The 26,680-nt window shown below is 50.2% G+C and overlaps 1 protein-coding gene across 1 annotated transcript; it reads right to left on the bottom strand.

Annotated features, from left to right (window-relative positions):
- Positions 1 to 4,822: 4,822 nt before the first annotated feature.
- CCT7 (chaperonin containing TCP1 subunit 7) lies at positions 4,823 to 26,547 on the bottom strand. The gene is made up of 12 exons (XM_074991652.1): positions 26,448 to 26,547; positions 21,861 to 22,014; positions 20,045 to 20,151; positions 19,258 to 19,383; positions 18,231 to 18,283; positions 17,028 to 17,199; positions 13,419 to 13,583; positions 10,944 to 11,132; positions 10,041 to 10,138; positions 8,312 to 8,444; positions 6,878 to 7,084; positions 4,823 to 5,431 (listed from the first exon to the last, which is right to left on the bottom strand). Exons 1-12 carry the CDS (start codon positions 26,451 to 26,453, stop codon positions 5,207 to 5,209), a joined length of 1,635 nt encoding a protein of 544 aa, XP_074847753.1. The 5' UTR covers positions 26,454 to 26,547; the 3' UTR covers positions 4,823 to 5,206.
- Between the last annotated feature and the right edge of the window lie 133 nt (positions 26,548 to 26,680).

Raw genomic sequence — 26,680 nt, 5'->3', positions numbered from 1 at the left:
GCAGAAGCTGGGTTGCAGCACTGTGTAATGGCCATTACCTTGACCACCACAGCAGGGATTGAACTAGGGCCTGTCAGTGTTAAAACCATGAACCGGTGCCACTAGAGTTAAACAGTCCTGGGGCTGGTACAGCTTCATCCCCTCAGTAGCTCAGGTCCCAACCCTCCGCTGTAACACCCTCAGCAGTGGGTGGCAGCTGCACAGGCCAGGCAGTGGCACAGGGAAAAGGAGGGGGTGACTTTTAGGCAGGTAAAGTGTAATTACCTTGAGGACTTTGACAAGGCCACCTGGAGTGAGACTCGTGACCGCCAGCAGCAGCTCCACCCTGCCGTCATTCAGCCCCAGAATGACTGGATGGCCAGGTCAGCCCAGCCCAGCCAGAGGCATTGTCACCCTTTGCCCTGTGCCTTAAAATGCTCAGCTGCTGTAGCTCCCTGGCTGGACACACCCCCACCCCAGACAAGCCTGCAGTGATTGTCCATGTGATAAGCTGCCCTGGTTTGATACCTCTGACTCCTGCATCTTACACCACAGACACTTCCTAGTCGCCACCAGCCTTGGAGGCCATTCGACAAGTGACCCCCAGCAAACACCCCAGTCCTGAATGTCTCCTGCACCTTCTACCCTGAACTGCCCAGCCCTCTCCAGGACCATTCAGCGGGGTAACAAGGCCCCTTGCTCATTTGAAGAGACCCTAACGCAGCAGCCTGATGCTTTAACTGCACTTAGCAGTCACATCAATACCAGCCTGGGCTGGTTAATAATGCACACAGATACACATTGCACAGAGCTGGAAGGGACCTCAGGAGACCATCAAGTGCAGTCCTCTGCCTTTTTGGCAGGACCAAGCACCACCCACTTTTTTTTTTTCCCTCTTTGCCCCAGATCCCTCAATGGCCCCCTCAAGGATCGACTTCACAGCCCTGGGGTAAGCAGGCCAATGCTCAAACCACCGAGCTCTCTCTTAGACGCAGCACGAGCTCAGCGTGTTAAGAGCCGACATTTGACAGGCGCACGGGACTAAAGCAGAAATGATTAGGAACAGGGACACATGACAAATGCTTTGCAGCTGCTCCAGCTTTGGCTCACACTATGACTTTCACTGCCACATCTGTCCGGGTGACCACCCCCTTTGGCAGGACCTCCCAGCGAGGCCAAAGCGCTCGGTTCCGTTGTCAGTGTACGTGACAGGTGATGTGGGGGGCTTTGCCCCTCTCGCTTAGTCCAGCGACCTTTTGCAACGTGTCCTTCACCCGGTCCAGTGCCCCTGCTGTGGGGAGGACACCAAGGAACCATGATGGAAAAAATTTCCTGCTGGTTTCTTCCCCCACTGGTGCTTACCACGGTGCCCGGCAGCTGCTGATAGCCCAGTGTATGGCCAGGTGAGGGTGAATGCCAACTGTTGGGTGTAATGGGGCTTGTGGGTACCCCTAGCTGACTGCGCGTGGCTGCAGTTACGCACTCTGTGGGGGGGTGACGGCTGACTCCACCTCACCCACAGCCTGCATGCGAAACGAAAACAAAGCAAACCTCCTTCCCGGTACAAGCTGAGCAGGGGCCTCACTCCATGCCCTCGGTCACACCTCTCTCAAGCTGGCCCTGCTCCTGTACAGAGCAGGGACTCCAGGCTCCCTCCCTGGAGGTAAGGGCTTTGCTCTCTCAAGGCCCTTCTGGCCACAGGTCTCCAGCTGGGCCATTGTGCTTTAGTTCCCCTGCCATGGCGCCTCAAAGCCCAGGTCACTTTCCCACGTGCTGAGGGGGGGGAACCCAGATTCCCCGCCCCCAAACCCCTTGTGCAGAGTGCCTATAAACAGCAGCGGTGTCATGTCCCTGTATCTAAGCTGCACTTCTGCTCTGAAGTCCTGGGCCATTTGCCACTGGCTCCAGCATAATCGTTCCCTTCCCTTCAGGGCCTTTTCCTGGCAAAGTCCAACAGCCAGCCTGCATGGATTTTGTAGTTCTTCCCCGCCCCTCCCAGTCCATCTTCAGGGAGCACTGCTCTGTCCTAGGCCCTGGAGCATCCTTAGCCAGCCATGCCCGCCCTGAACTTGCCCGCTGTCCCGGCAGAACTTCTTATACTAGGCTCTGGACTCTGGCTGCTTCCCACACAGCTGCTCTAGCCCCATTGGAGGACCTCTCTACTGCTCTTTTGTGATGCAGCATGTGGCCAGATCCTAAGGCCTCCAACACAGGGCCTCATAACCTAGCGCACCCCATCACATTGTGATTATACCTGAGAAGTCCTCCAATGTGCCTAGAGAAGCTGTGTGGGCCTTCCTGTAGCACTGCGGGGGCAGGGGGGGACAAGTTTACTCGTGCTCCGTTGTTGGGGTCAAACACATTTAGTCCCATAGGGTCTTCACAGGTGTGGCAGCTGATGTTGCACACAAATCATTCAAGACTACGTAGGCTCGTTGAGATACAGTAGCCCCCCAGCTTATGCGGGAGTTGCATTCTCAACCCCCACATAAGTGAAATTTCCACACAACATGGGGGAGCCACGAAACTGACGAAGGCACCAGCCCCGGTTAGTTGCCCGGCTCCAGCTAGTGGAAGTCAGCCAAGACCTCCATGTGCAGAGCCAGGAAACTGACCGGCACTGGTGCCCTCCTCAGTTTCCCTGCTCCTGTCAGGGGCAGCAGCTGAGAGCCTGACTCTTGCCAGCTGCCATTGACTGGAGCAGCTGCTGCCCGACAGGAGCAATTTCCCTGCTCCCATCAGGGGCGGCAATCGCGTTAACCTGAAACACGTGAAACTCGGTTGCACCCAGCGTGGGGGTTTACTGTGTGGGTGTCCCAGATACCTTATGGGACACCAGTTAGCTAGAGTGTGACACGGGGCTTGCTGAGCAGGCCAGGCCAGCTGATGCACATTACTCGTGTCCCCTCATCCCCCACTGTTGGGCTCCTGCCAGAGTCAGGCTCCCTGCAGGTAGCACAGCCTCGTCACACCTGTACGCAAGCCTGCAGGAGAGCACCAATCAGCCCCCGAATAGGACATTAAGACCAGGAGTGTGGAGGGGCTCAGAAGAGGCTGCATGGACCTGCTCCACGTTGGGCGTCTGGGCATCCCAAATGCAAGCGGCAGCGACTCCTGTTGCTCTTGGCGCTGGCTTACCAGGCTCCCTCGCTTTAAAGAGTAGGGAGACCTTGACAACGGAGCATGGGTGCAATAAGGGGGTGGCCTCGCTACCTGGGGATGAGGGCAGGCCTTGTGGGTAAGCTGCAGGCTTGGGAGGCCACGCTGATGCATGCTGGGCTTGAAACCTACACACTAAGTCTAACTGGGTGATCTTGGCCAAGTCACTGCAGCCTGGACCCTGAGACACACTTCGGCACCTAAATGCCTTTCCCCCCTCTGGCTCTCCCAGATGCTCTGTTGTTCCAGCACCTCTTCTCCCTGGGTAGAGCAGGGCACTGTGCCAGGAGTCGCTCTGGTTGGTTTGCACAAGGCCGTGCTGCACTGGAAGCCGCTCTGGGCAGCTCACACAAGTCTGGGCTGTTCTGTGCTGGGAGCTGCTGTGGGCAGGAGAGCAGAGGAGCCACCAGCTGCTCCTGTGTGAGGTAGGTGGGGGGTAGTTTGGGACTGGGGGGGTTAATCTGGAAGGGAGCAGCCCCCCAGGAAGGTGAGAACTACCGTCCACGCCCTGTGCCTGGGGATCACCTGTGCCTAGTGAGGAGTGACTGCCCCCTTCGCACCCTGACCCCCTCCCCAACAGCCCAGGGCCACAGCTCCCTGCCTGGCCCCTGTGCAGCCGTTCTCCAGCCCCCTACCCTGTTCTCCCAGCCCAGTGCCCAACACCCAGTTCTCCCTGTTCAGAGCTCATCCTGCCCCTCACTTAACCATTCCCAGGAGCAGGTCCCTGGTCAGGCAGCTGCTCTTCTCCAGCACACCGGGCTGCTGCAGGGAGTCACTGTCCCGGCACCCCATGGGGCTGGAGGCAGGGGAGACCTGGTGCGGTGCTCAGGGAGGTTTGGGGGAGGGACACTAGTCTGGGGCTGTGGGTTTGTGCCCTCCTGTTTGCGGGGTGGGGGTGTCTGGGTGTTTGTTCCAGGGTGTATTTGGGGCAGTGCTGCGTGCAGTTGGGTTGGAGAAGTGTGCATCTTCCGTAAGGCTCGTGGGCGCTCTCTGTGTGCGCGCGCGTGGGGCATTTTGGGTATTGGGACTGCGTGTGTGTTTTGTGTCAGGCATTATGGCTATTCTGGGAGTTGGCTTTTTGCCTGTGTGTGTGTGTGAGGTTGTGCTCTCTCTTGTGTGCATGTAGCCTGGTGGCAGTTTGGGGCCGGGCGGGGGAAGGAAGAGAGTAGGACTTGAGTTCCCGCACCGTTTTTCCTAGAAAAATAGCGCTGCATTTACATAAGAAGGCCCACGCCTATAAGGTACCAGGATGTCGTACATCACCACCACCAGCCTCTCCAACCACAGAACTCCTTGACGGAAACCCCCCTCCGCAGCAAAGAGATGGGCAGGAAGACACCATCTGTGCTTCACAGCTTTCCCCTGGCAATCAGCCAGACTTCCAGGACAGCCTCAGCTGTGCCGCAACAGCATCCCCCCTAAATGGGATTTCACTTTAATGGGTTATAAACTCAGACAAATAAAGATCATTAACTGCTGCCTAGGAGTGCTCAAACAAAAGGGGGGATTTGCCTTCTGAGGCAAAGAGAACGTCTGAGCAGGTCTGCCTGAGACCCTGCCAACTTGCGCACAGAGCTGAGTGTCTTTGACAGAAGCAGCATGTTTTTAAAATCCTGCCCCCGCCCTGAGTGTTTCCCCATCGACGCAGACTCCAACTGGAAAAACAAGAGTCTACAGCCAGCCACAAGGTGCTTGTAACTATTTATTGTGTTTGTGCCTCAGTTCAATAGAAAAACCAATAAATACAATCCAGAACAGCCACGTGAACTCTCTGTACCAGGCCAACCCTGCAAGGTGAGCCTGACAGTGCAGCTTCCAAGGGAAGGACGACAAAAGAACCTAGTGGGACCAGTACTGCCTAAAGACATGGGGAGCAGGGCTTCACTAGAGACTGCTGTATTGACTCCAGTTTGATTCTCTTAAGATGACCCTGCTCATTGGCAAGCATCTAATAACCAGGCAGCCAGTGGTTTGTTAGAAAGGAGAGCCCAGAATTGATTTTAGGAGACAGCAGCCCCTAGCATCAGCCCTGTAGCCCACGCCACGCAACGCCGACGAAGACATGGTCTCAGTGGTTGTGTGGCCTGCCCCTGCCTCTCCCGCGGCCAGCGGGAGGGGCATCTACTGTAGAACGAGGATTCTTGATGGTTTCATCTACAGACACAATAAGGCAAGCAGCCTCGGACGCTGCCGTCAGCGCGTTGATGCGCACAATGGCTGGCTCCCACACATAGGCTTCAAAGTTATCAGCAATATCTTCGTTGTTCACGTCCACCCCGTACCAGGTGCCTCCCTAAGGAAGAAAGCAGGAGAGAGTGTCAGCTGCGGGAGGGTGCAGACAAGGGGCCAGGGAGATGGCCGTGTGAAGGTACAGCAGGTGGACAGCAATTCTCCTTGTTAGCTCACTTGCCATCAGTCTTGCTTCAGGGACACAGCAGCTCTCAGCATTTTCCAACTGCCAATTACAAACCACTAACTACACCACACTGTCTCTGGCACTCACAGCTCTTAACACCCTCCACTGCACCCGAACCAGCTAGCATCTTCCCCACCTAAAGGGAGAAAAACTTCCCTTTACGTCGTATTTTACAAGCTCTCACTCCCTTCCAACCCCCCAGCTAACACTACGGCAGGTATCTCTACACCGTACAGGAGAGCAACCTGCTCAGGGTCGATCTTTCAGGATGCGCTTTGCACGCTTAGTGGGGAGATGTGAAACTGAACGCAACAGCTGACCCCCATGCTCCTCAATCTCACAAGAAGTCAGGGAGATTGATGGCTCCAGTCAACCTCCCTCAGTGGGGATGCCCAGGTAAGTTGATCCTAGATAAGTCGATTCCAGCAATGCAACCGCCATAGCTGGAACTGGGTATCGACCTAAGGTCTAGTGTAGACCTAGCTTTAGAGGCAGCCATCTCTGGGGTGGGGACAAGGCACCACCACAAGGAAGGGAAGGGTAATACTGCAGCCAAATAAAACTTCCAGGGCCGCTCAAGGAGATGACGTTTAATTGCCTGAACTGGGCTCTGGGCAGGACACAAGTGTTAACTCTTGCCCAAAAAAGTCAGAGGATCTATAAAGGTCATAAATGCAGCGGAGGCCGGGTTCACACTTCGTTGGAAAAGCACACGGCACTCTGCCAGCTTTCATACTCTGACACTGTCAGCTTGAACACAGAGGACCCTGTCCTGACAAGTGATGCCTTCTCAAAGCAAGTCCAAACCCCAGGCACAACAAGAAGTCCTGTGGCACCTTATAGACTAACAGCTGTTTTGGAGCATAAGCTTTCGTGGGCAAAGACCTGCTTCACCAGATGCATGAGTGGGGGGGGGGGGTGTTCAGAGGACCCCCACTTTAAATTCTCCTCTGAACCCCCCTCCCCCAACTCATGCATCTGACGAAGACCGTCTTTGCCCACAAAAGCTTATGCACCAAAACATCTGTTAGTCTATGAAGCGCCTCAGGACTTCTTGTTGTTTTTGAAGACACAGGCTAACACGGCTACCCCAGTAAGTTTACTGAGCGGCTCTATGCACAGCTGCACTCTAAAGGAAAATCGTTTCTCTTTATGACCAGCAGCAGATTCCTCCTCTGAGCAAAAAACCAACCACTGTACACTTAATCAAAGAGACCGCAAGTGAAACACAGGCCCAGCTGTATTCCCGCTCTGTTCCGCACACTGAAGAAATTCAGTGTGATTGGCTCCCCAGAAACACGTTTGTCAAGGGGGCGAGCCCACCTGCGCGTGTTTGGCTCTCAGTTTGTTCAGAATGTTGGTGGCATCGAAGCCGGCGTTGTCACAGAGCTGGCGTGGAATGATCTCGAGGGCTTTGGCGTAAGCGCCGATCAGTAACTGCTGTTTGCCTGGAATGGTTCGGGAATAGTCCCGGAGGTATTTCGACAGCTCCATCTCAATTGCGCCACCACCAGCAACAATGGAGTCGTTCTGAAACGGAGCAAAAACAGTCCACCACCTTTCTCCAGACACAAGTTACACTGAAAGGAGTTACCCAGGAGAGGAGAAAGCCCGGGACGCAAAATTAACTGGTCACAGATCCGGCTGATGGTGCCTCTGGACTGGCCAACCTGCCAGCTTTGTGGGTAGTTTCTGCAGGGAGCCAGCGGCTCCTACAGGCTGGCAAGGAGACGCTCCAGAAGGGGAACCTTACCTGCAGCTCCACTTTCCCTCAGGACAGACACAGACCTGGCCAGTATCGAATTAAGTTATTCTTACGTCTCTCATGTGGCCAGAGAGGTGGCACAACCCTGAAGTGCTGCTTTTGGGAAGCACACGCTTGGCTTCTGAGGGCTGCTACCAGCTCTCCCTCCTGCGCTTCCTCTGGCAAATCACAGAACGAGGCTCGAAATCCTAAACTGCTTCCTACTGTGTGCCCAAGGCCCTTGTGCTCTGAGAGCCCCGTACGTCAACGTGTTAACACAGCGAGAGCTGCAAGTGTGACACTCCATCCAGAAACGCCCACAAAGCACTAGTCCTGGCTATGGAAGGAGACAAGCACATGATGGGTGGGGAGAGGGAGAAGAGACACAGATAAATAACGCTGTCCTGGAGCCCCCGGCCCTGACTCAGCTCAGTCGGCCAGCTGCTCATAGGGGTCCCAGGATGTGCGTCAGGGCCAGGAGGGAGTGTGAGAAGCTTTGAAGGATGCTAAGAGAGAAGCAGGTAGGTGTGTCAGGCGCACCCTGCTAAGGCAGCACTGTAACCGAGCAGAAGAATCATTCTGCCCCCGAGAATTCCTCACCTTTCAGCTGACTGGGGTTGGCACCTGCAGCCGTCCTTTGGACAGGTGTAGCCTCCCAGGCTGTGCAAGAGGAGAACACCAGACAACATGCAGGAGGGCCTGGCTTCAAGGGGCCGGTGTCACTTCCAGTGGGTCCCTTTAGCACAGGCCAGCTCTGTTCCCTGCATTCTAGGAGTGCGGCTTCTCCTGAGATGGCAGGACCCTCCCGTTCCCAAACAAACACGCTGTCCCTTTCTCTGTTCCCCCCCACTGCATTCCCAAAATATCCCCCCACCCCAGGTGCTGCACCCATTTACCTCCTTGCTAGCAAAGGTAAGTTTCAGATCCCAGCCTAGTCGCAAGGGCCCTTCAAAGGGGACCCCTAGCCTATGGTCGATGTACTCAGCTGGGTAACGACGCCAGCTCCCTCATACCTTGATTGCTCTCCGGACTATCATGATAGCATCGTGCAGGGACCTCTCAGTCTCTTCCATAAACTGTTCTGCACCTCCTCGCAATATGAGCGTGCACGTCTTTGCCTTCGGACAGCCAGTGAAGAAGTTGTACCTGCCAAGAGGATGTCCAGGGTTAGCACTGCCAAGGCAACCAGCACTTGGGCCCCTCCACACAAACAGGCAGTTTGCAGCAAGCTGGGCTGTAAGTCGAGTTCATGCCAGCCCATCGTGCACTGAGTGGCTGTGTGCAAACCCTGCTCCCACATGCTAACAGCTCCGCAATGCATTCGGACATAGCGTGTCTGGCAATGGGAGCTGATCACAGCATACCACGGAACGGTTAATGAACGGCCAATCCGTGTCTACCAGACTAGCACATGGCACTGCTGGTCTGCGCCCCAGCTTGCTGCAAACTAAGCGTTCCTTAAAGCAGTAAAGCAAATAGGATGTTAGGAATAATTAAAAAAGGGATAGAAAATAAGACAAAGAATCTCTTACTCCCCCTATATAAAACTATGGTACACCCACATCTTGAGTACTGTGTGCAGATGTGGTCTCCTCACCTCAAAAGAGGTATTTTGGCATTAGAAAAGGTTCAGAAAAGGGCAACTAAAATGGTTAAGGGTTTGGAACGGGTCCCATATGAGGAGAGGCTAGAGAAACTGGGACTTTTCAGTCTAGAAAAGAGGAGACTGGGGGGCGATATGATAGAGGTATATAAAATCATGAATGGTGTGGAGAAAGTGAATATAGAAAAGTTATTTACTTGTTCCCATAATACAAGAACTAGAGGACACCAAATGAAATTAATGGGTAGCAGGTTCAAAACTAATAAAACCAAGTTTTTCTTCACACAGCGCACAGTCAACCCGTGGAACTCCTTACCAGAGGACACTGTGAAGGCCAGGACTCTAACAGAGTTTAAAAAAAGAGCTCGATAAATATTTGGAGGTTAGGTCCATAGATAGCTATTACTAAGGGGTAAGGTATGGTGCCCTAGCCTTCTGTCGAAAGCAGGAGATGGATGGCAGGAGACAAATCACTTGATCATTGTCTTCGGTTCACCTCCTCTGGGGCACCTGGCATTGGCTACTGTTGGCAGACAGGATACTGGGCTAGATGGACCTTTGGTCTGACCCAGTATGGCCGTTCTTATGTTCCTCTAGACAAGCCCTTAGACAGCTTTGCAATGGGCTGGGGGGAATCCTCAGGCAAGAGAGAGGAATTCCCCGCAGGAGCAAGCGGGGAGAGAGAAAAAGCGGGGTTTGGATGTTGGGAGTTGGACCCCAAAAGGATCTCTCCCGGGAGATGCCACAGGATAAAAGAGCTGGATATCCACTGCAGCATGGCACTAAGGTTCGTTTGTGCCAGTGTTGCTGTGGACTGCCCCAGAAGAGGCTGCATTTCAGCGACAGACGAAGAGAGGGCCTATCGCTGTGGGATTGCTTAGGGTGAAACTCACTAGGTACGTATACAGCACTAAATGAAGTCTACCGGCCCTCAAGAGGTGTTCAGAGGTGTGACACCCTTGGCTTAGTTTTCACCTGAAGCCAAATGCCATGCCAAACAATGGAGATGTGTCAGCGGGTTTGAGCGTCTCATCAAATTACCGCTTTACTGTTGTAAATGTTCCTGTTACAGCCGGTAACATCCCAGGACAAGAGAGGTGCTGCACGGCAATGAACGGGTCTTGCCAGGATATAATTACCTCTCTCCTCCAATCTGGGCCTCCTCGAAGAGTGTGCACTGTCCCAGAACCTCATCTGCAAGGGCACTAACGCTAGTCTGAATGGACCCACCACAGGCCTGCAAGATACAGAAGACACAAGGCAGCTTTAGTGGAAGGGCAGAGCCCAGACAGCAGGTTACTGCTCTGCAACAGCAGCCTAGCTACAGAGTCTTGTAACCAGCTGGAATGACCGACCATCCGCCCCCAGCCATGGAACAGCATCAGCTGTAGCCACCTCCAGGAGAAGGCTCGAGGAGCAACCAGCAAAACAGAAATGTCCTGGGCTACCACAGCCCCTTCATGAAGGGCTAGGAAGACCTGACTGACCTACCAGTTAAACCCCCCTCCTCACAAACAACAGAGTCCTGCGGGTACAAGCTCTCGGTGTGACCAGGCCGAAGCAGTGCACAGAACACTCTACCCTTAGAGAGCCTTGTGGACACCAGCCAAGCCTTATGCACCCTGGTGACGTCGGTCAAGTATCCTCTCCTCTCACAGCTGAGTCAGGTACCCACCTCCCACTGGAGCATGGGCATTTAAGTCCCTTGGGATTGTCAAAAAATCCCAGGGTGAGTTACTTGCTCAGAGCCATGAAATAACTGTAGCAAGGCCAACAAAAGAACACAGGTTCCCTTTTCCAGCCACCTCTGGCACAAACCCCCCCAGAGCACAACTTTCATAAACCCCTCCAATGCGGTAGCAAAGCACCAAATGTTTGAAATGGTACTTTGAACTCCTCACTTGTAATGTCCCTTTCCTGATGCTACCTGGACTGTTCCTGCAGTGCTTTGGGAGTGACCTGGCTAGCACCCAGGCGCTAACAAGGGTTAGCAGCAAACCTAAATCCTTCATTTAAAAAAATACAATCAAATGGGAAGTTACCATCATAGTCCTTCTGAGATCTTCTTCCGGCACTCGGCCAGCACAAAACATGTCTCTGTCTGCAAAGTACTGAGTAGCTACGTCACCAATTGGCAGTTTGGACAACACGACTTTCGCTCCCGACTTGTGGATTTTGTCTAGCTTGTCATACAAGATGCTCCACTCTGCATCCACAATGGCCTGGTAATCCTAGAGCCAAAAAATGAAAGACAAGCTTTAAAAGCCATTTCACTGTAAATGTCATCACAGGTTACCTGTATAGGGAGATCCCTTGTGAGACACAGGCAGCTGTAAGGCTGCTTTACACGGACTTGGAAAGATTTGGGTTTTTTGTTTCGTTTTTTTTTTTTTTGAACAGTCATAGGCAATTTTAGGTCCTTCATTTTATAGAGAGATGTTGAGAAAGTTACAAAGCTCAAAGCAGCATGACTAGCTAGATAAGGGAATTGGAGGGGCTGACAGGAAGACAGAGACAGATCAGTACATCTTGAAAATAGGTGATTAACAGGGAGGAAAAAAAAAAAAGGAAAAATTGCACAAATATTTGAGCAGCAGTTGTAAGAAGAAGAGGAGATCGTCTCAAGCAGTTAGCACAAGGAACTGAAGACAGCACATGCTACAACAGAGAACCATGTCGGCAGTGGCTTATCTTGTGTTCTCCACAGTACTCACCCTGGAAAGCCAGACACAGAAGAATCACCCCAGACGCTAATAAAAATACAGCCGCTGCTGGGCGGCCAAGGTCTGAACCAGACAGAGCAACGCTCTAGAACCATTCAGGACAGAAAGCAAAGAAAATCCCTTTTCATAGAAAGTTAATCGGGACCTCAGTAATCAGAATGTAACGCAGCCAAGACACCGATATTTACCCCTCTATTCCTGCATAAAACGCAAGGGGATCCCAAGTGATCACAACTGCTGTGGGAACCAAAAATTAGGAACGTGGCCCTGAATTCTCAGCTCTAACACTGTCTCTCCAGCTAGTCACGCCTAGCAGTTCCTTCCAGGTGATTATCAGAAGCTACATGTGCCAATGGTTAAAAGCTTCACCTCATTTCAATGCACTATGATTATCACATAAGCCCTTTCCTATGAAGTCTGATCTCCCCCTTGCTGCTGGGACTGCCCCACCCAGGAGGCTTCTAGCTGCAAGTCCATGCTGGGCTAAGGATGGACAGACCTTGCCCTTCCCCCTGCTCTGACAGTCGAGGTGCGGAAGGAGGATCAGGCCCTCCTCCAAGAAGCTCCAGTCCCAGATATTCCTGAAGTTGGAGGAGATTTGTGGAGATGAGTTTGATCTTCCCCTGCTGCTGGGAGAGCCTCAGCTGGGGACTCTGAGGTGAACATCCCCTGCCAGAGGAGGGACAGGACTTATCCTTTCCTTTGCATGGCAACTGGGTGTAGGACGAGGAGAAGAAAGAGGTCAGACCCACCTTTGGGTGAGGACCCTCCAGTTTATAATACTGTGAAATTTCAGGTGTACACAGCTAAAAACATGAAACTGACAAATTAAAAACCCACTAGCTGTGAAACTGATCAAACTGGATCATAAGTTCAGTAGGGCCCCAAGGATGTGACACTCTAGTGGCTGTCTCACATGCATGAGAATCAGTACTTAGGCCACTGCTCAGTTTGACTTTCACCAAACACTGGTCACCAGCACAAATCCAGCATGAGCCCTGGGCTATCGCATGTTTCCCCAAATGGAATGCCTTTACCCCAACTGTGGGTCATGAGTCCAGCCCACCCCCTACCCATACAGATGTACACACTGCACAGCGTGGGGCGGCTGCAAGCCCTGGCCACCACAGCCCAGCTGCACCGTGCGCGCTGTGTGGGCAGAACGCTGGCTCGGCAGTGCGGTCGCTCCGTAGTGTGTACAGGACAGCGTGGTAAGGTGGAATCAGCCGGCAGGAACAGGGCTCATAGCTGCCTGCCTCCCCTTGGGCAACAAGGGAAGAGTAAGGCCAACCCCCTGGGGCACAGGTTTTCTAACCTGATCCTGTGGTCAAGGTCTGTTTGGGTTTGGATCACAGGGCTCTCGCTCCCTCCCTCAGACCCCTGGGGTCACGTTAATAGAGGTGTGTCCAAACAGGTCATGGGGAGTGGCATGAGCATCCCGGGAATTACTGAGCTAGACAAAAGCACAGTGGTGCTGTGTTTTCCATACTGGCCAGGGAAACTGCTGCGGGGGACAGGCATAGCTGGAACAGGGGGCTTCCGCTGGAACAGCCTGGCCAGACACACAGACCTTAAATAAGGCCAGCGATGCACTTCAACCTGAGCTTGCTGGACAAGGGTACATAATGCAGTGAGTTACATGGGGAAGGGCAACAATCAACTCTCCTCCAGGAGGGAAGAGCAGATTTCCTCCACCAGGATGTTTAGAAGAGACTCTGATGTAATCAGAAAAGCCACATTCTGCACCGGAAGTGAGCGCGTGGTTTGGACCTGCCCCTCCCTTTCAGCCCTTACCTCTACGTTGTTGACTCTCACTTCAGCGTTGTCCTTCTCTGCTTTCAGCTCTAGCTCGATGTTCAACAAGGCAATCTTGGGGGAGTCGTACTTTTTCGGCTGCATCTCAAACCCGGCGTAAGAAAACGTTTTCTTAAAGGCAACTCCAGCCACCAGCTGCGACTCCTGAAAGGAAGGGTTTGACGCTGGGTTTAGCCAGGCGGGGTTAATGAGCACCAGCAGGACTTTCTGCTTCAGAGCCAGCACACAAAGCAAAGTGCCATTTACCAAAGGGCAGCGATTCTGTTTGCTCTACCCTGCGCTTACAGAACACAAGGAGCAGATATTTATCTCCTCTCCCAGCTCATCCTTCCCACCAAAAGGCACTGCACAAAAACCTCAAGCTCAAACAGTGCTCTCCACTCACTCTCTGCCTTTACCATCCGGACTCTCTGAAGATGTTTAACCCTGCTCAACCACCTCCCTCACCACTGGGTCTTTTCTGGTTCGCCCAATGCTGCCTCTACCAGTGGAAGTTTTGTAACACTCTGCAATGGACAAAAAAGTCAACGCTGTGCTTCTCCCCCAAGGTACCCCTTTCTAACCGACTGGCTCAGCAGCAGGACGACGGAAAGGGACCTAGGGGTTATGGTGGATGAAAGGCTGGATATGAGTGAACAGGGTGCCCTTGTAGCCAAGAAGGCTAGCGGCATACTGGGGTGCATTAGGAGGAGCATTTTGAGCAGCTCTAAAGAAGTGGTTGTTCCCCTCTATTCAGCACTGGTGAGGTCACATCTGGCATATTGTGTCCAGTTTTGGGCCCCCCAGTATAAAAAGGATATGGATTTGCTGGAGCAGATTCAGCAGAGGGAAACAAAAATGATTAAGGGGCTGGAGCACGTGACCTATGAGGAGAGGTTGAGACATTTGGGCTTGTTTAGTTTACAGAAGAGAAGACTGAGGGGTGATATAATAGCAGCCTTCAACTTCCTGGAGGGAGCTCTAAAGAGGAGAGTGAGAAAATCTTCTCAGTGGCGTCAGATGGCAGAACAAGGAGTAATGGTCTGACGTTAAAGAGGCAGAGGAGTAGGTTGGATATTAGGAAAAACTACTTCACCAGGCGGGAGGTGAAGCACTGGGATACGTTGCCTAGAGAGATGGTGGATTCTCCACCCCTCGAGTTTTTAAGTTCCGGCGTGACAAGGTTCTGGCTGGGATGACTTAGTGGGGGTTGATCCTGCTTGAAGCAGGAGGCTGGACTAGATGATCTCCTGAAGTCCCTTCCAGACCTAGGATTCTAACTACCCACTAACTTCCACACAGACGTCTCCCCAGCAGGGTCCTTCCTGCAAGGTAGGCTACCCCAGGAAAGTACAGCCTTGAGCCATTAGAACCAGGCTTCCACACCAGGCCTTCAGAATCTGCCAGCACCTTTTCATGCCACTGCCTTCTCCTGCTCTCTGTGAAGAGTCAGGGCGTAGCTCCAGCCTCTGAATTACAACATCCATGTGCTGGCAGCATCCATCCTGAGTAACCAGAACCCACATGCAGCACATCCATCATGACCAGGAGGAGCTGCTGAAGCCACAAAAGCCTTCACTAGGGTGTACAAGTATGGCCCCCAAGGTGGTCCCAAACCTTCAAGCATCCTGGGTGAGGAATAAGCTCAAGTCTTCAACGGACACCTTGGAAAGCAGGATGCGGCATTGTTCTCTAGGCTCACAGACCTGCCCTGCTAAACCCTCCCAAAACAGACACCATAAGAACGGCCATACTGGGTCAGACCAAAGGTCCATCTAGCTCAGTATGCTGTCTGCTGACAGTAGCCAATGCCACGTGCCCCAGAGGAGGTGAACCAAAGACAATGATCAAGTGATTTGTCTCCTGCCATCCATCTCCCGCCTTCGACAGAAGGCTAGGCACCATACCTCACCCCTGGCTAATAGCTATCTATGGACCTAACCTCCAAATATTTATCGAGCTCTTTTTTAAACTCTATTAGAGTCCTGACCTTCACAGCGTCCTCTGGTAAGGAGTTCCACAGGTTGACTGTGCGCTGTGTGAAGAAAAACTTGGTTTTATTAGTTTTGAACCTGCTACCCATTAATTTCATTTGGTGTCCTCTATTTCTTCTATTATGTGAACAAGTAAATAACTTTTCTATATTCACTTTCTCCACACCATTCATGATTGTATATACCTCTACCATATCGCCCCTCAGTCTCCTCTTTTCTAGACTGAAAAGTCCCAGTCTCTAAACTATCCCATAAACTGTTCAAAACCAAATTGAAGGGCAAACAACATCTTCCAAAACTAGCTTCCATTCTCTGTAGCGCTTGCCAGGAACAGCTAAACTCATCTTCCTTGTAAAGTAAGGAAATGAGGTGGTCTTCCCTGTCTGAGGTCAGCTGGGGGGAGTTTTCTGTGATTCCCCAAAATGCTGATAGCCCCTCAATTATGGCTGGGTGCAGGCAGAACCAATACTGACTTATTACATTAACAGTCTGGGCAAGATAGTGGCAAAGTGATGATCTCTAGTCTCCAAGGAAATGCTTTTATGAAATACTTATAGGCAGAAACAATCCCAGCATAGAGACTGGGACAGGTTCAACTTTTCAGAGGTGAAGTGACAACTAAGTCACCACCTACAGTGGATTCAGATATAACAGAAACTGAGGGCTTGTCTATACTTACCAGGAGATTAACCTGTTCAGGCTCAATCTTCCAGAGTTTGATTTTGTGCATCTTTACCAGATGAGCAAAACTGATCTCTCTGGGATTGGCAGCCAAACCCCGGTACTCCTCCTCTCGCGAGGAGTAAGAGAGGTCAGTGGGAGAAACACTTCCACTGACCTCTCTCAGTGAGGACAGACCTTACAGTGCACTGCAGATACGTCGATTCTGGCAACGCAACTACTTCAGCTAGAACCACATCGACTGTAAGGTCTAGCGTAGATGAAGCCTGAAGCAGCACCAACCACCTCCTCCCTCTAGGACAACCCTTTTAAGGTAGGTATGTTGAATATTATGTAGTACAAATGTTCCCACACCATGGAAATGGGCAGCCTAAGAAACTACATAAACAAATGGAAATGGACAACCCCTCCCCCTGCCAAAACAGGACCAGTCCCACTGCAGTATGGCTCCAAGGGTGGCTTTCACATGTAAGCAAAAACGTTACATTTCTTTGGTTCTACAAGTAACTCAGAACTGCTATCATGAAAAGGGCTGCAGATTCAACTTCTCAACTGCCTGGTAGAGTCCTTCATCCCTGCACGAAGTGGGTATATGGAAAGCTAGAAAAGTAGAAATCACCATTCCCACCCAGGGTTGCCTCTCACAGCGCAGTAGAGGCTCTGGCTAGGAGATGCGACAGACACTCAACCTTATCTTCTCCTGCATGTTTGCTAACTAAGGTGAGTAATTACACAGAGAAGGTAAAACAAATAACTGTTGGCTCTCTGAGGTTATGTTTGCATGAGGGCTTGCATACCCAAGAGCGGGACCCAATGATTAGGGCTATAAGGGTATGTCTACTCAGCAAAGAAGAGCCTGCCACAGGATTTTTTTGCTGAACATACATATCCTAAGAACTCCTCTGTGCTAACAAGAAACACGGATATAACTTACTTCCAGTGCACCTCCTTGCACCTTCTTTATTCCGATCATTTTGAGCTGCAGCAACTCATCAAGCATCATGACGGCATCTACCACCATCCGGGAGAAGAAATCCTTCTGCTGGGAGATCAGCTTTGAGTTGAGGGCTGTGGCAGCACATTTCTCCAGCAGCCTTCTTTGCTCTCTGCAAGAGAAAAGTCACATCTTGCGTATGGATTAACGCCCTTTGCCAGATTGCAAAGCATTTCACATGCACTTAAGCCTCACGCCCTGTTGAGCCCAAATGAGGATGTATTAGTCCCCTTTTCTGGACAGGAAAACTGAGGCATGCAGTATTTAAGGCCCAAAGTTTCAAAAAGGGTGCCTCTAATTTACAGAGCCCTGCGTCAAACACGCTGGGTCCACAGATCATAAGCTTTCAGCAACCAAAGTCCCTGAATGCTGCAAGTGATCTGCTGTTCTGAAATGCAGGCCCCAAGGATCTCAAACGGGACACCCACCCTAAGCAGAGGCCATTTTGAAACCTTTGGTTTACACTACTCGTTAGATGTTGTACGAGGGCAGCAAAGAGAACTCTGGAGGAACCTTTACGGACCATGTTGCTTACAAAAGGTTCCCAGAACTACTATATTTTATATCCACTGACAGATATGCAAGAGCTTTTCCCCCAGTTAGCAGAAATTATAAAAACTCTTCAGTGGGCAACATTCCCTCCTCATTAGAGCAGCTCTGTTTGTTAGGACCAAGAGTTACTAGCTGTGGTATATACAGCGACACACATGGTAAGTGGCCTGATTTTCAGACAGGCTACGCATTTAAGACACCTGCTGATTTCAGGGAGAGCTGCAAGTGGCTCAGTGCCAGCATGAAAAGTCAGACCATTTATTTAGGTACCTCGCCTTACACACCCAAGCTGGCAAACAATGGTGTTTGCAGCAGTGGCAGCTTGGGAGATATAGCACAGCATCATATTAGTCAGATCTACAGATTCCATAGCCGGGGGGTGGGGGAAAACAGAAAATCAAGCAGTGGCTGCAGAAGCTGACTCCATATCTCAATATGGCCTGGAATCTTCAACCAAGGACTGCATAAAATGCAGCTAAAAACAACAACAAAAAAAACCCTTCAAAATGCCTCTGAACCAGCCAGATGCTTACTGGGGCAGATACACTTTCTGGTCACAAACAGGCTTCGCAAACTCAAATGGGAACTTACTCTTTATCTTCCTTCTTCACTGTCACTGCGATCTCTTTGATCTTATTCACTGCCTGACAAAACAAAAGCCAGTAGCTGAAATTAGTAACTCACCTTTAAAAAGCTGTTCAGCCCTCCAGTGTATTCTGGTATTTCAGCCTTCATTGCTACTTTTACTGCAGCTCAAATTGTAAGCAAATAAAGTCACAGTAGACTAGACTGATGTTCCTTCCAGCCCAGCATCCTGTCCCTGGCATTGGTCAGTGCCATGTGCTTTAAAGGAAACGAACAAAACAGGGCAATTCTGAGTGCTCCTTCCTGCCACTCAGTCCCAGCTTGTGGCTGTTGGAGATTGAGAAACCCCAAGAGCATAGGTTTGCGTCCCTGACCACTTCACTAATAGCCACTGATAGACCTATCCTGCAAGCAGTTCAGCTATCCTACTGCTTCAAGTCCAGTAATCAAGGACCAGCTCCTTAAACATTGCTGCTGGAGAAAACCCTCATGATCTATATAATCACTGGAACTGGTGTAGTGCTTTCAACACAAGCTGTGCTAGGAAACCTGACTTAGAAGCAGACGAAATACGCTAGAGCAGCGTGTGTAATTCAGGTACACTAAAGTGGAAGTGTAGACCCCATTATACAAGCAAAATTCCTATGGTCACAGAGGATGGGATGGGGTAGAAAACTATTTTCACTTTCTTTACAAAAGGACTTTATCCCGCAATGCTACCTTCAGAAGCTTTGTTCTGACCACGTTGGACAGGATCCTCGTGTGAGTCAGCTGTCCCACATTCAGCCTGGTTAAGAAAGGAGCCCTAATAACAATGGAGATGACAAAGGTACTGGCTGTTGCTGTGTTTTAAAGAAGTCTGCTGACATTTTGCAGTGGGGACGGAAGGGATTGCTACTGCTTCTGTTGTTCCCCGCCAACCCCAGTTCACTTTAGGGATGATTTTTGTCCTCTTCTGGCACAGAATCACTATCAAAGGCATTCTAATTTGTGCTAATAAGCAGATGCCCTGCTAGCCTATGCATTTCCCTACCAGCTGGGTTGCAGTGCGGAAGGCTCGGATGATGATCTGAGGATGTAAACCTTCCTCCACGTAGGGCTTCACTTGTTTCAGGAATTCTGCAGCCAGCATAGTCACAGAGGTTGTGCCATCCCCAACCTGAAATACAAGGCAATATGCATCACTATCACATCCTAAAGGTTCTTCACTAGCACAAGATCATCACACTGCACAAGCATAGCAGTTTGAGTAAAACATCCCCCCCCCTTCAGCATGAGGTCTACATACTTGGGATGCAAACACAGGCATAATGTGACTCAGGCCAGGTCCACACTAAACCTGAAAGTTGGTCCTACATATGCAATTCCAGCTACGACAATTGCATAGCTGTAACTGAGGCATCCAGGACTGACTTCTCTGGCCATCCTCACTGAGGGAGGTCAACAGGAAAAATTCTCCCATCAACCTCCCTTACTCTTAGCAATAATGAGGAGCAGAGGGGTTGACTGTCGTGCCCTGAAAACTCAATTTAACGTTTCCCCACAAGGTGGGTGAAACTGAACCCCGCGTCCCATGACATACTAGGATACCAGGTGTGGTTTGGGGGTTGCTCAGCTCTGGAAGACACAGGCAGCATATCAATGTCTGTCAGGGTCAATCTTTCAGTAAGCATAAACATACCCTCACAGAGACTCATACTGCCCGTGTCTTCCAGAGCTGAGCAACCCCCAAGCCACACTCGGTATCCCAGTATGTCACAGAATGCGCCCTCTGTCCTCATGTGCTTATGGTTCAGGAGCACAGCTGTTCAAATTCTTACCTCTGCATCCTGAGATTTGGCAATGTCCACTAAAGTCTTTGCAGCAGGATGGACAACATCAAGAAGTTTCAGGATTGTGGCACCATCGTTTGAGATAGTTGCTTTGCCTAAAAAAGTTTTAAAAAAGAATTAAGTCCACAGTTCCTGACTGAAGACACCCGCCTCTCCACTCCAAAGGCAGGTGTGAACTCCAGCATCTGACAAAGCTGTTTAGAACTCAAGTCAAGTTAATTAGTATTTTGATTAGCTTAACACACTGTGTCTCTATTTAACTTTTCAAGAAAAACAGATGCCGCCTGCTGCTGCCAAACCCCACTCCCACCCCGATTGTTTGCTGGGATAGAAAGATTTTTTATAAATTTTCTAAAATGTCTGTTCCTGTACCACTATGAGCTTTGCCACTGACTTCAATGAGAAGAGACTCAAAACCTTAGTCCTCCATTAAAGACAACCTTCCTTCAGATCCATGACTGCTTCTTGACATGATTAGGAACAGGTTCACAGTTGTATTTCTACACACTCCCACTAATGGAAAGTGACTGACTAGTGACTTCAAAATAACTGAAAAGGACAGAACTGGACGGGTCAGTTTCACAGTCCCAACTGAGGAAAAAATGCAAAAACAATACAAATGGTGAAAAGCAAAATGAATTTGAATGATGTCCTTATCTTAATGTAGCCAAGCATTTACTTTATAATAAGTCATTAGAGTGCCTCTCACAACCCTGCTTGATGACATCACCATCACCCCACCTTCCTTCCCATTCTTTGGTTATTTGTTACATGTCTAACTGATATGGCAGCTTACTGCTGTTTTACAACTGCAGTGTGCTAGGTCATTAGGTGCTAATATACTAGCTTGTCATAGAAGGAAACCTGTTAAGTGTTGAAGGCTGGAATGTCATCACTGCAGTAATGCTAGTCAGACGTCCAGGCTTCTGTCCTTGGAGCTCCAACGTTATCACTATTAGCAGCAGACAATGCAACCCGCTCATTTGTCAGACCTCAACGTTACACATAAAAACCACGGACTTGGTTTGCTGTAGAAGGTATTCCAACAGGTTTACGGTCAATGAAGCACAGTGCTAGCTCCCTAAGTCTACGTCTGCAGGTACACTAACACACACATGCTCATTACAACAGACCTAGCTCAGTCACCAGTGGGACCCTCGGCTGCCTACTTGGTTGGTCAAAAGTTTCTACAGAGGTACTCCAGCACCCGTAGATCAAGACAAATAACTGGGATGCACAAACAATGAACCATCCTCCATATTGCACGACCGCTGTTTGCGATCAACCCTCATTCTTGGTATTTTGGACAAAGCATCTTCATTCATTATTTTGTCAAACTCTCTTATTCTGTACTAGATTGGGATGTATCTGTATTATCTGGACTGTATTTATCTCAATACCTAGTCCCTAGTACGCTAGCAGCAATTGTCATATGCACATACTGGCAGTGAACTTGTATGCATCTGTTTTAATACATGGGCCGATTCTGGTTCACAGCCTCTGATTCAGGTCTCATATCTCACACCCGTCCTCCCGCTCTACCACTGAACCCTGAGCTTAATTGTGAAACAAGAGAAGACTCAGCAATGTCTGTTTACGCCGTGCGGAGATACACCGCATAACCAAAGAGCCAAACAACCTGGCACAGCAGGGCTAATCTTCAGTATGGGTCCCCCCACCCTTCTCAAATACAGACGTACCCTATACTATGCATTAGACAGGGATGCTAAAGACACTGCCTTACACTTGGTAAAACTGAAGTGTCAACAGGCAACACTGGGAACTCACGATACTTTACACTTACCTCTGTCATCAACGATAAGTTTGTCCATGCCCCGGGGGCCGAGAGTGGTGCGAACTGCTTCTGCGATAACCTGGCAGGCATTGATGTTACTTATAAGCTGCGGAATCCCTTGAGAGGTATCTGTGCCTTCCTTCAACAAGATAACTGGTGTGGGCTGAAAAGACAGGAGATATTAGCTAATTCTTCACTCAGATTTCAATAAGCCAACTAGTCACCCTAAAAATAATTGTGCGTATCAATATTTTAACTTCCTCAGCTCGACTTAGTAGTATTATCCAATAAGTCATTTTTCCTGATGGGAACAATTCAGGAAATCAGTTTACTGTGTTACAGAGTCTCTGCCTGCAATTCTGTATCTAAGGCTGACACCAAAGTCAATCAACTTCTTAAACAAAATAGCTTTAAAAAAAATCAGCCCAAAGTTGCCTTCTATGGCAGGGGCCTGAGCCTACAAAACCTCTTCCTCCATAACTAGGCCCTGCAAAATAAGTCTTTGGTTCAAAATATCAAAGAAAGGAAGACAAAAGGCTGGACACACTACAGGGACAGAGAAAGGACAGATCTCCTGACACCCGCCTGTGGCGCACAAAAGTTTTACTCTCCTGAGGACTGAAATGCTTTAACCTAAGATCAGTGGGATCAATATTGGAGCATCTGTGCGAAACTGAATGGCCCATGCTACTCAGGTCAGGTCAGACAAGGGGAGCTAACGGTCTCTTCTGGCTTTATGCTGAAGATTGGGTTGAATGTCTTAGAACAAAGGATTTCCCTATTTTCCAGCTACTTGGGGTTCTGAATTTGATCTTGACTTCAAACACCAGGAATTTCGAATGCCTGTAGTGATATACTCAACTGGTTTTAACTTTTACATTATTGAACTCGACAAGGCATGTAAAACTGGGCTAACTTGTTAGCTGGTTAAAGGGTAGGTAAACCTACCAGCTAACCAATTCAGGGGGAATGGGGACAGCTGAGGGACAGCCACTGGAACTGGGGCTGCTCCAGCCTAGCTGGAGCTTCCCTGCCTGCAGTGCTGCTGTGACCATGCTGGAATGCGCCCACATGCAGTGGCCCTGTCGGGTTGGGGCAAAACCCTGCCCACCCCATGCAGGAGGCCTGCTCCAGTCCCTACCAGTTACCTGTCAACAGCCCTAAACTAGACTTAGCCTTAATTTAGATTTGGTCTGGAAAATACGCCGTAACATGATGGATAACCAAGACTCAAAATGAGGGCCCATTTCCTTCTGGACCACAACCACGCTTTACCAAATGCAGCGTAATGAGCAGCTCTAGTTAATGTTAAATCTGGTTACCTGCAGTGGATGTATGCCGTAAGCCTCCTCAGAGTCTGAACTCCTGTTCCTTCAATAGCATGAAGCACAATGAAATGAATCCCTTTCAGCTTCCACATTGGACTGTTTCTGCACTAGATACATGACATCCACACTACTCCAACACAGACCAACATTGCTGGAGTCCTGGACAGGGCAAAGTCATTTCTACCATTGTGTCGTGAAAAATCTCTCAACAGGTTTACAAGACACAGTGGTATGAACGCCCAAGACCTATCTACTCTTACACTGCTACTACTGCCACAGCACAGCTGTACCCAGCGATGGCGGTACCAAAAATGCAGATAAAGTCTGATTTACATGAGAAAATTAGGGGCATAATCATCATTCAGGGGTGTGAAAACCCTGCCCAGGGGCCCTACTTAAGCCAATTGAAGCACTCTTGTGGAGAGCCCAACGTCAACAGAAGAATTCTTCCATCCATCTAACTAGCACCTCAGGGGGAGGTGGATTACCTATGCCAGGGATGGGGAACCTATGGCCCACAGGCCAGATCCAGCCCCCATCTTACGTGGATCCATCTCACAGAAACTCTCATTGCACCTCACCTCCACCCTGAATGCAGTGCGAGTGCCGGCAGCCCCAAGCCTCAGGGGCCTCTTCTCCATCAGCACTGGAGCACAAGCAGCTCTTGAGCCAGGTCATTCAGGGAGTTTAATAACCTTATTTTATTTCTCACTGCTGTGTGGTCCTGAACTGGAAGAAGGTTCCCTACCCAGACCTATGCCAACCGGAGGACCCCTAACACTGGCGTAAGTAGTGTCTACCCTTAAGCTGTACAGCTGTGCCACTGTAGCATCTTGCATGCAAACAAGTCCTGAATCCTGCAGTGCAAACAAGGCCTGAGATGGTACATTTTGGGACTCCCATATCTGGCTACAAGGGAAGACTACTAGCCAACGTCAACACTACAGATAAATTACACTTGAGAGCAAAAAAATTAAAGGTAAGTTCATGCAGGATAAGTCCAACACTAGAAGTTAGCCAAGATGACCAAGGACATGATCCCATGCTCTAGGGCAGTGGCTCACAACCTTTCCAGACTACTGTATCCTTTTCAAGAGTCTGCTTTGTCTTGTGTACCCCAACTTTCACTTCATCTAAAAACAAAATCAGACACAAATATACCAAAGCGTCACGGCCACACTATTACTAAACAATTTAGTTATAAAATACTGTATTTACATTTCACGGTTATAGGTTTCTTTGTAGATGGCTCTGTAACGTTTGTATTTTTACGGATAGGGTTGTTAACCCTAAGACAACCCATTTTAACTCAGGGAGAGATGATTCAAATTTGTCACAAGCTACAGACATTCATAAACAGAGGTCAGACATACATCCATCAGATCAAATGGCAAGACTTTGTCACAAATGTGGAGCTTTGGAACAGAGCAGGACAAGAACCAATTGACACTCATCAAGAGAAGAAAGTAAGGATGGCTTGGCCACACCCTCAGAAAACCATCATCCAGCATAGTCAGTTAAGCTCTCACACTGGACCCCACAAAGAAAATGCAAATGATGCTGAGCTCGGACAACATGGAGAAGATTTACTGAGACTGAAGGACAACCACTGGGGTACTCCTGGAGTCAGCTAGAAGCTTTGTCTCAAGACAGAGTGAAGTGGAGGAGACTCGTAGATGACCTATGCTCTACTTGGAGCACAAGAGTTAAGTAGCAGTAGCAGTACATTCAGTACACAGCAGAGACAGCAAGACTGTAACTGCCTTCACTTTTGCAGCCTGTTGTAAACTAAGCAAACATGCAGATGAGTTGACATACCCTGGAGCACCTCTCTGTACCCCAGGCATTCATGCACCCCTGGATTAGGGACACCTAGAGCAGTGGTTCTCAACCTCCAACCACCAGAAAACTTGGAATAGATGAGAGATGCTGAATCACTCAAAACTGCCTTATCCTATTCATTCTCTCTGAAACATCTGCACTGATCACTGCTAGGGACAAAACATCAGGCTGTATGTGCCACTAGTCTAATCATGTGGCCATTCTTATGCTCTTAAAAGAATAACTGCAGAATCCTAAAAGACCATGGTAACACGCAACCAATGTATCTTCTCTATGCTCTAGGATGGTCCCATACCTCTGACCCTTACACGCTGTGGGCCAGTAACTGGTTTTCATCTCTCATTACCTTTGAAAAATCAGAGCAAAGTACTGCCTAAAGAGAAAGCTAGTCCAACACCTAAGCAAAGCGAGAGACTGACCCATCGGCAATAAGCTGTTTTATAGCAAGCCCACTATGATTTGAATAATTACAACACTGCCCTTACCAAGCTATGGGGCAGATTCAGTGTGAGAATTAAAGATATAACCTGAAGTTTTAAGTGAATAGAAACAAGACTCTTATACCTCTGTCAGAGCAACCCTAAATGGAAGTTTATACAGAAAATCCGTTCTGCTACCTTTGAAGAAAGCCAAGTTACAGGCAATGCAATCATTCTTTTATACCAGTCTATGCAAATTCTGAGGGCTGCCTTTAGCTTAGCCAGGGAAAGAGACCTTCACCCAGATGACAGGTGTGGGCTTTGCAATGCAGCACCCTTGGTCTGATCAACGTGGGGACGACAGATGCCAGAATCAAGAGAAGATGCGTCCACCTCCAAAACAGAACTGTGGAAACCATAAGGACTGCAGCTCCCAACATGCAATGCTCTGCCTAGACCGCAGCACCCTGATCAGACAACCACGGGCTCCCGCAGGTGTATCAGGGAGAGGCAGGACAACAGATTCCAGCATGCAAGGGGTTGAACTGCCCTACGGACAGGGTAACGGCCACTTTAGTAGCCAGAGGCTTCCTTCAGCGTCTCTGACGTTTCGAACAAGAACCTACAATTCCCAAAGTGCAATGCGTCCCGGACAACCACCAGCTTAGCTCCAAGGTTGCGCGCGTTGCCTGTCGGGACTGGTAGTTTCCGTGAGACCACCGTAACCAGCCTGTCCCCAGCTCCCGGCCCGCACCCTGCTCAATGAGCCGCCCTAGGACTAGGCCGCAGCGATACGCGCCATCACTGCCGCCGGGCTGCACTGGGGGGCGGGGCGGCTCCGGCTCCCCGCCGCTCAAGCTAAAGCCCGTCATCCCCTCCCCGCCAAATAACGGCTGATCCCGGCCGGCTAGAGCCCGCTAGAGGCACGGGAGCCACTGTCGGGAAGCGAGGGCCCGTCCCCGGGACGGATGGCGGCGGATGACCCGGGCCGCGCCGACCCCACTCACCATCATCTTGACGGAACGTCTGACACAGCTCCTCCAGCAGCGAGGGGAGTTGCACTTCCCACAATGCACTGCGTCCGCCCAGAAGCTTCCCCAGGGCGAGGGCGGAGTTCTGACAGGAAACGGAAACAAGGAGCGCCTCCCTGGTGCAACTCTATGATTAGGAGCTGGCCGTCTGACGCTGCCGGCCTCCCTTCCTTCCCTCCTCTGACCATAGAGAGAGGTGAGGGGCGGGG

This window comes from Carettochelys insculpta, chromosome 4 (assembly GCF_033958435.1).
Source record: "Carettochelys insculpta isolate YL-2023 chromosome 4, ASM3395843v1, whole genome shotgun sequence".
NCBI lineage: Eukaryota > Metazoa > Chordata > Testudines > Carettochelyidae > Carettochelys > Carettochelys insculpta.
Note: the sequence above shows the minus strand (reverse complement) of the source record. Positions and strands in the feature narration are given on the sequence as shown.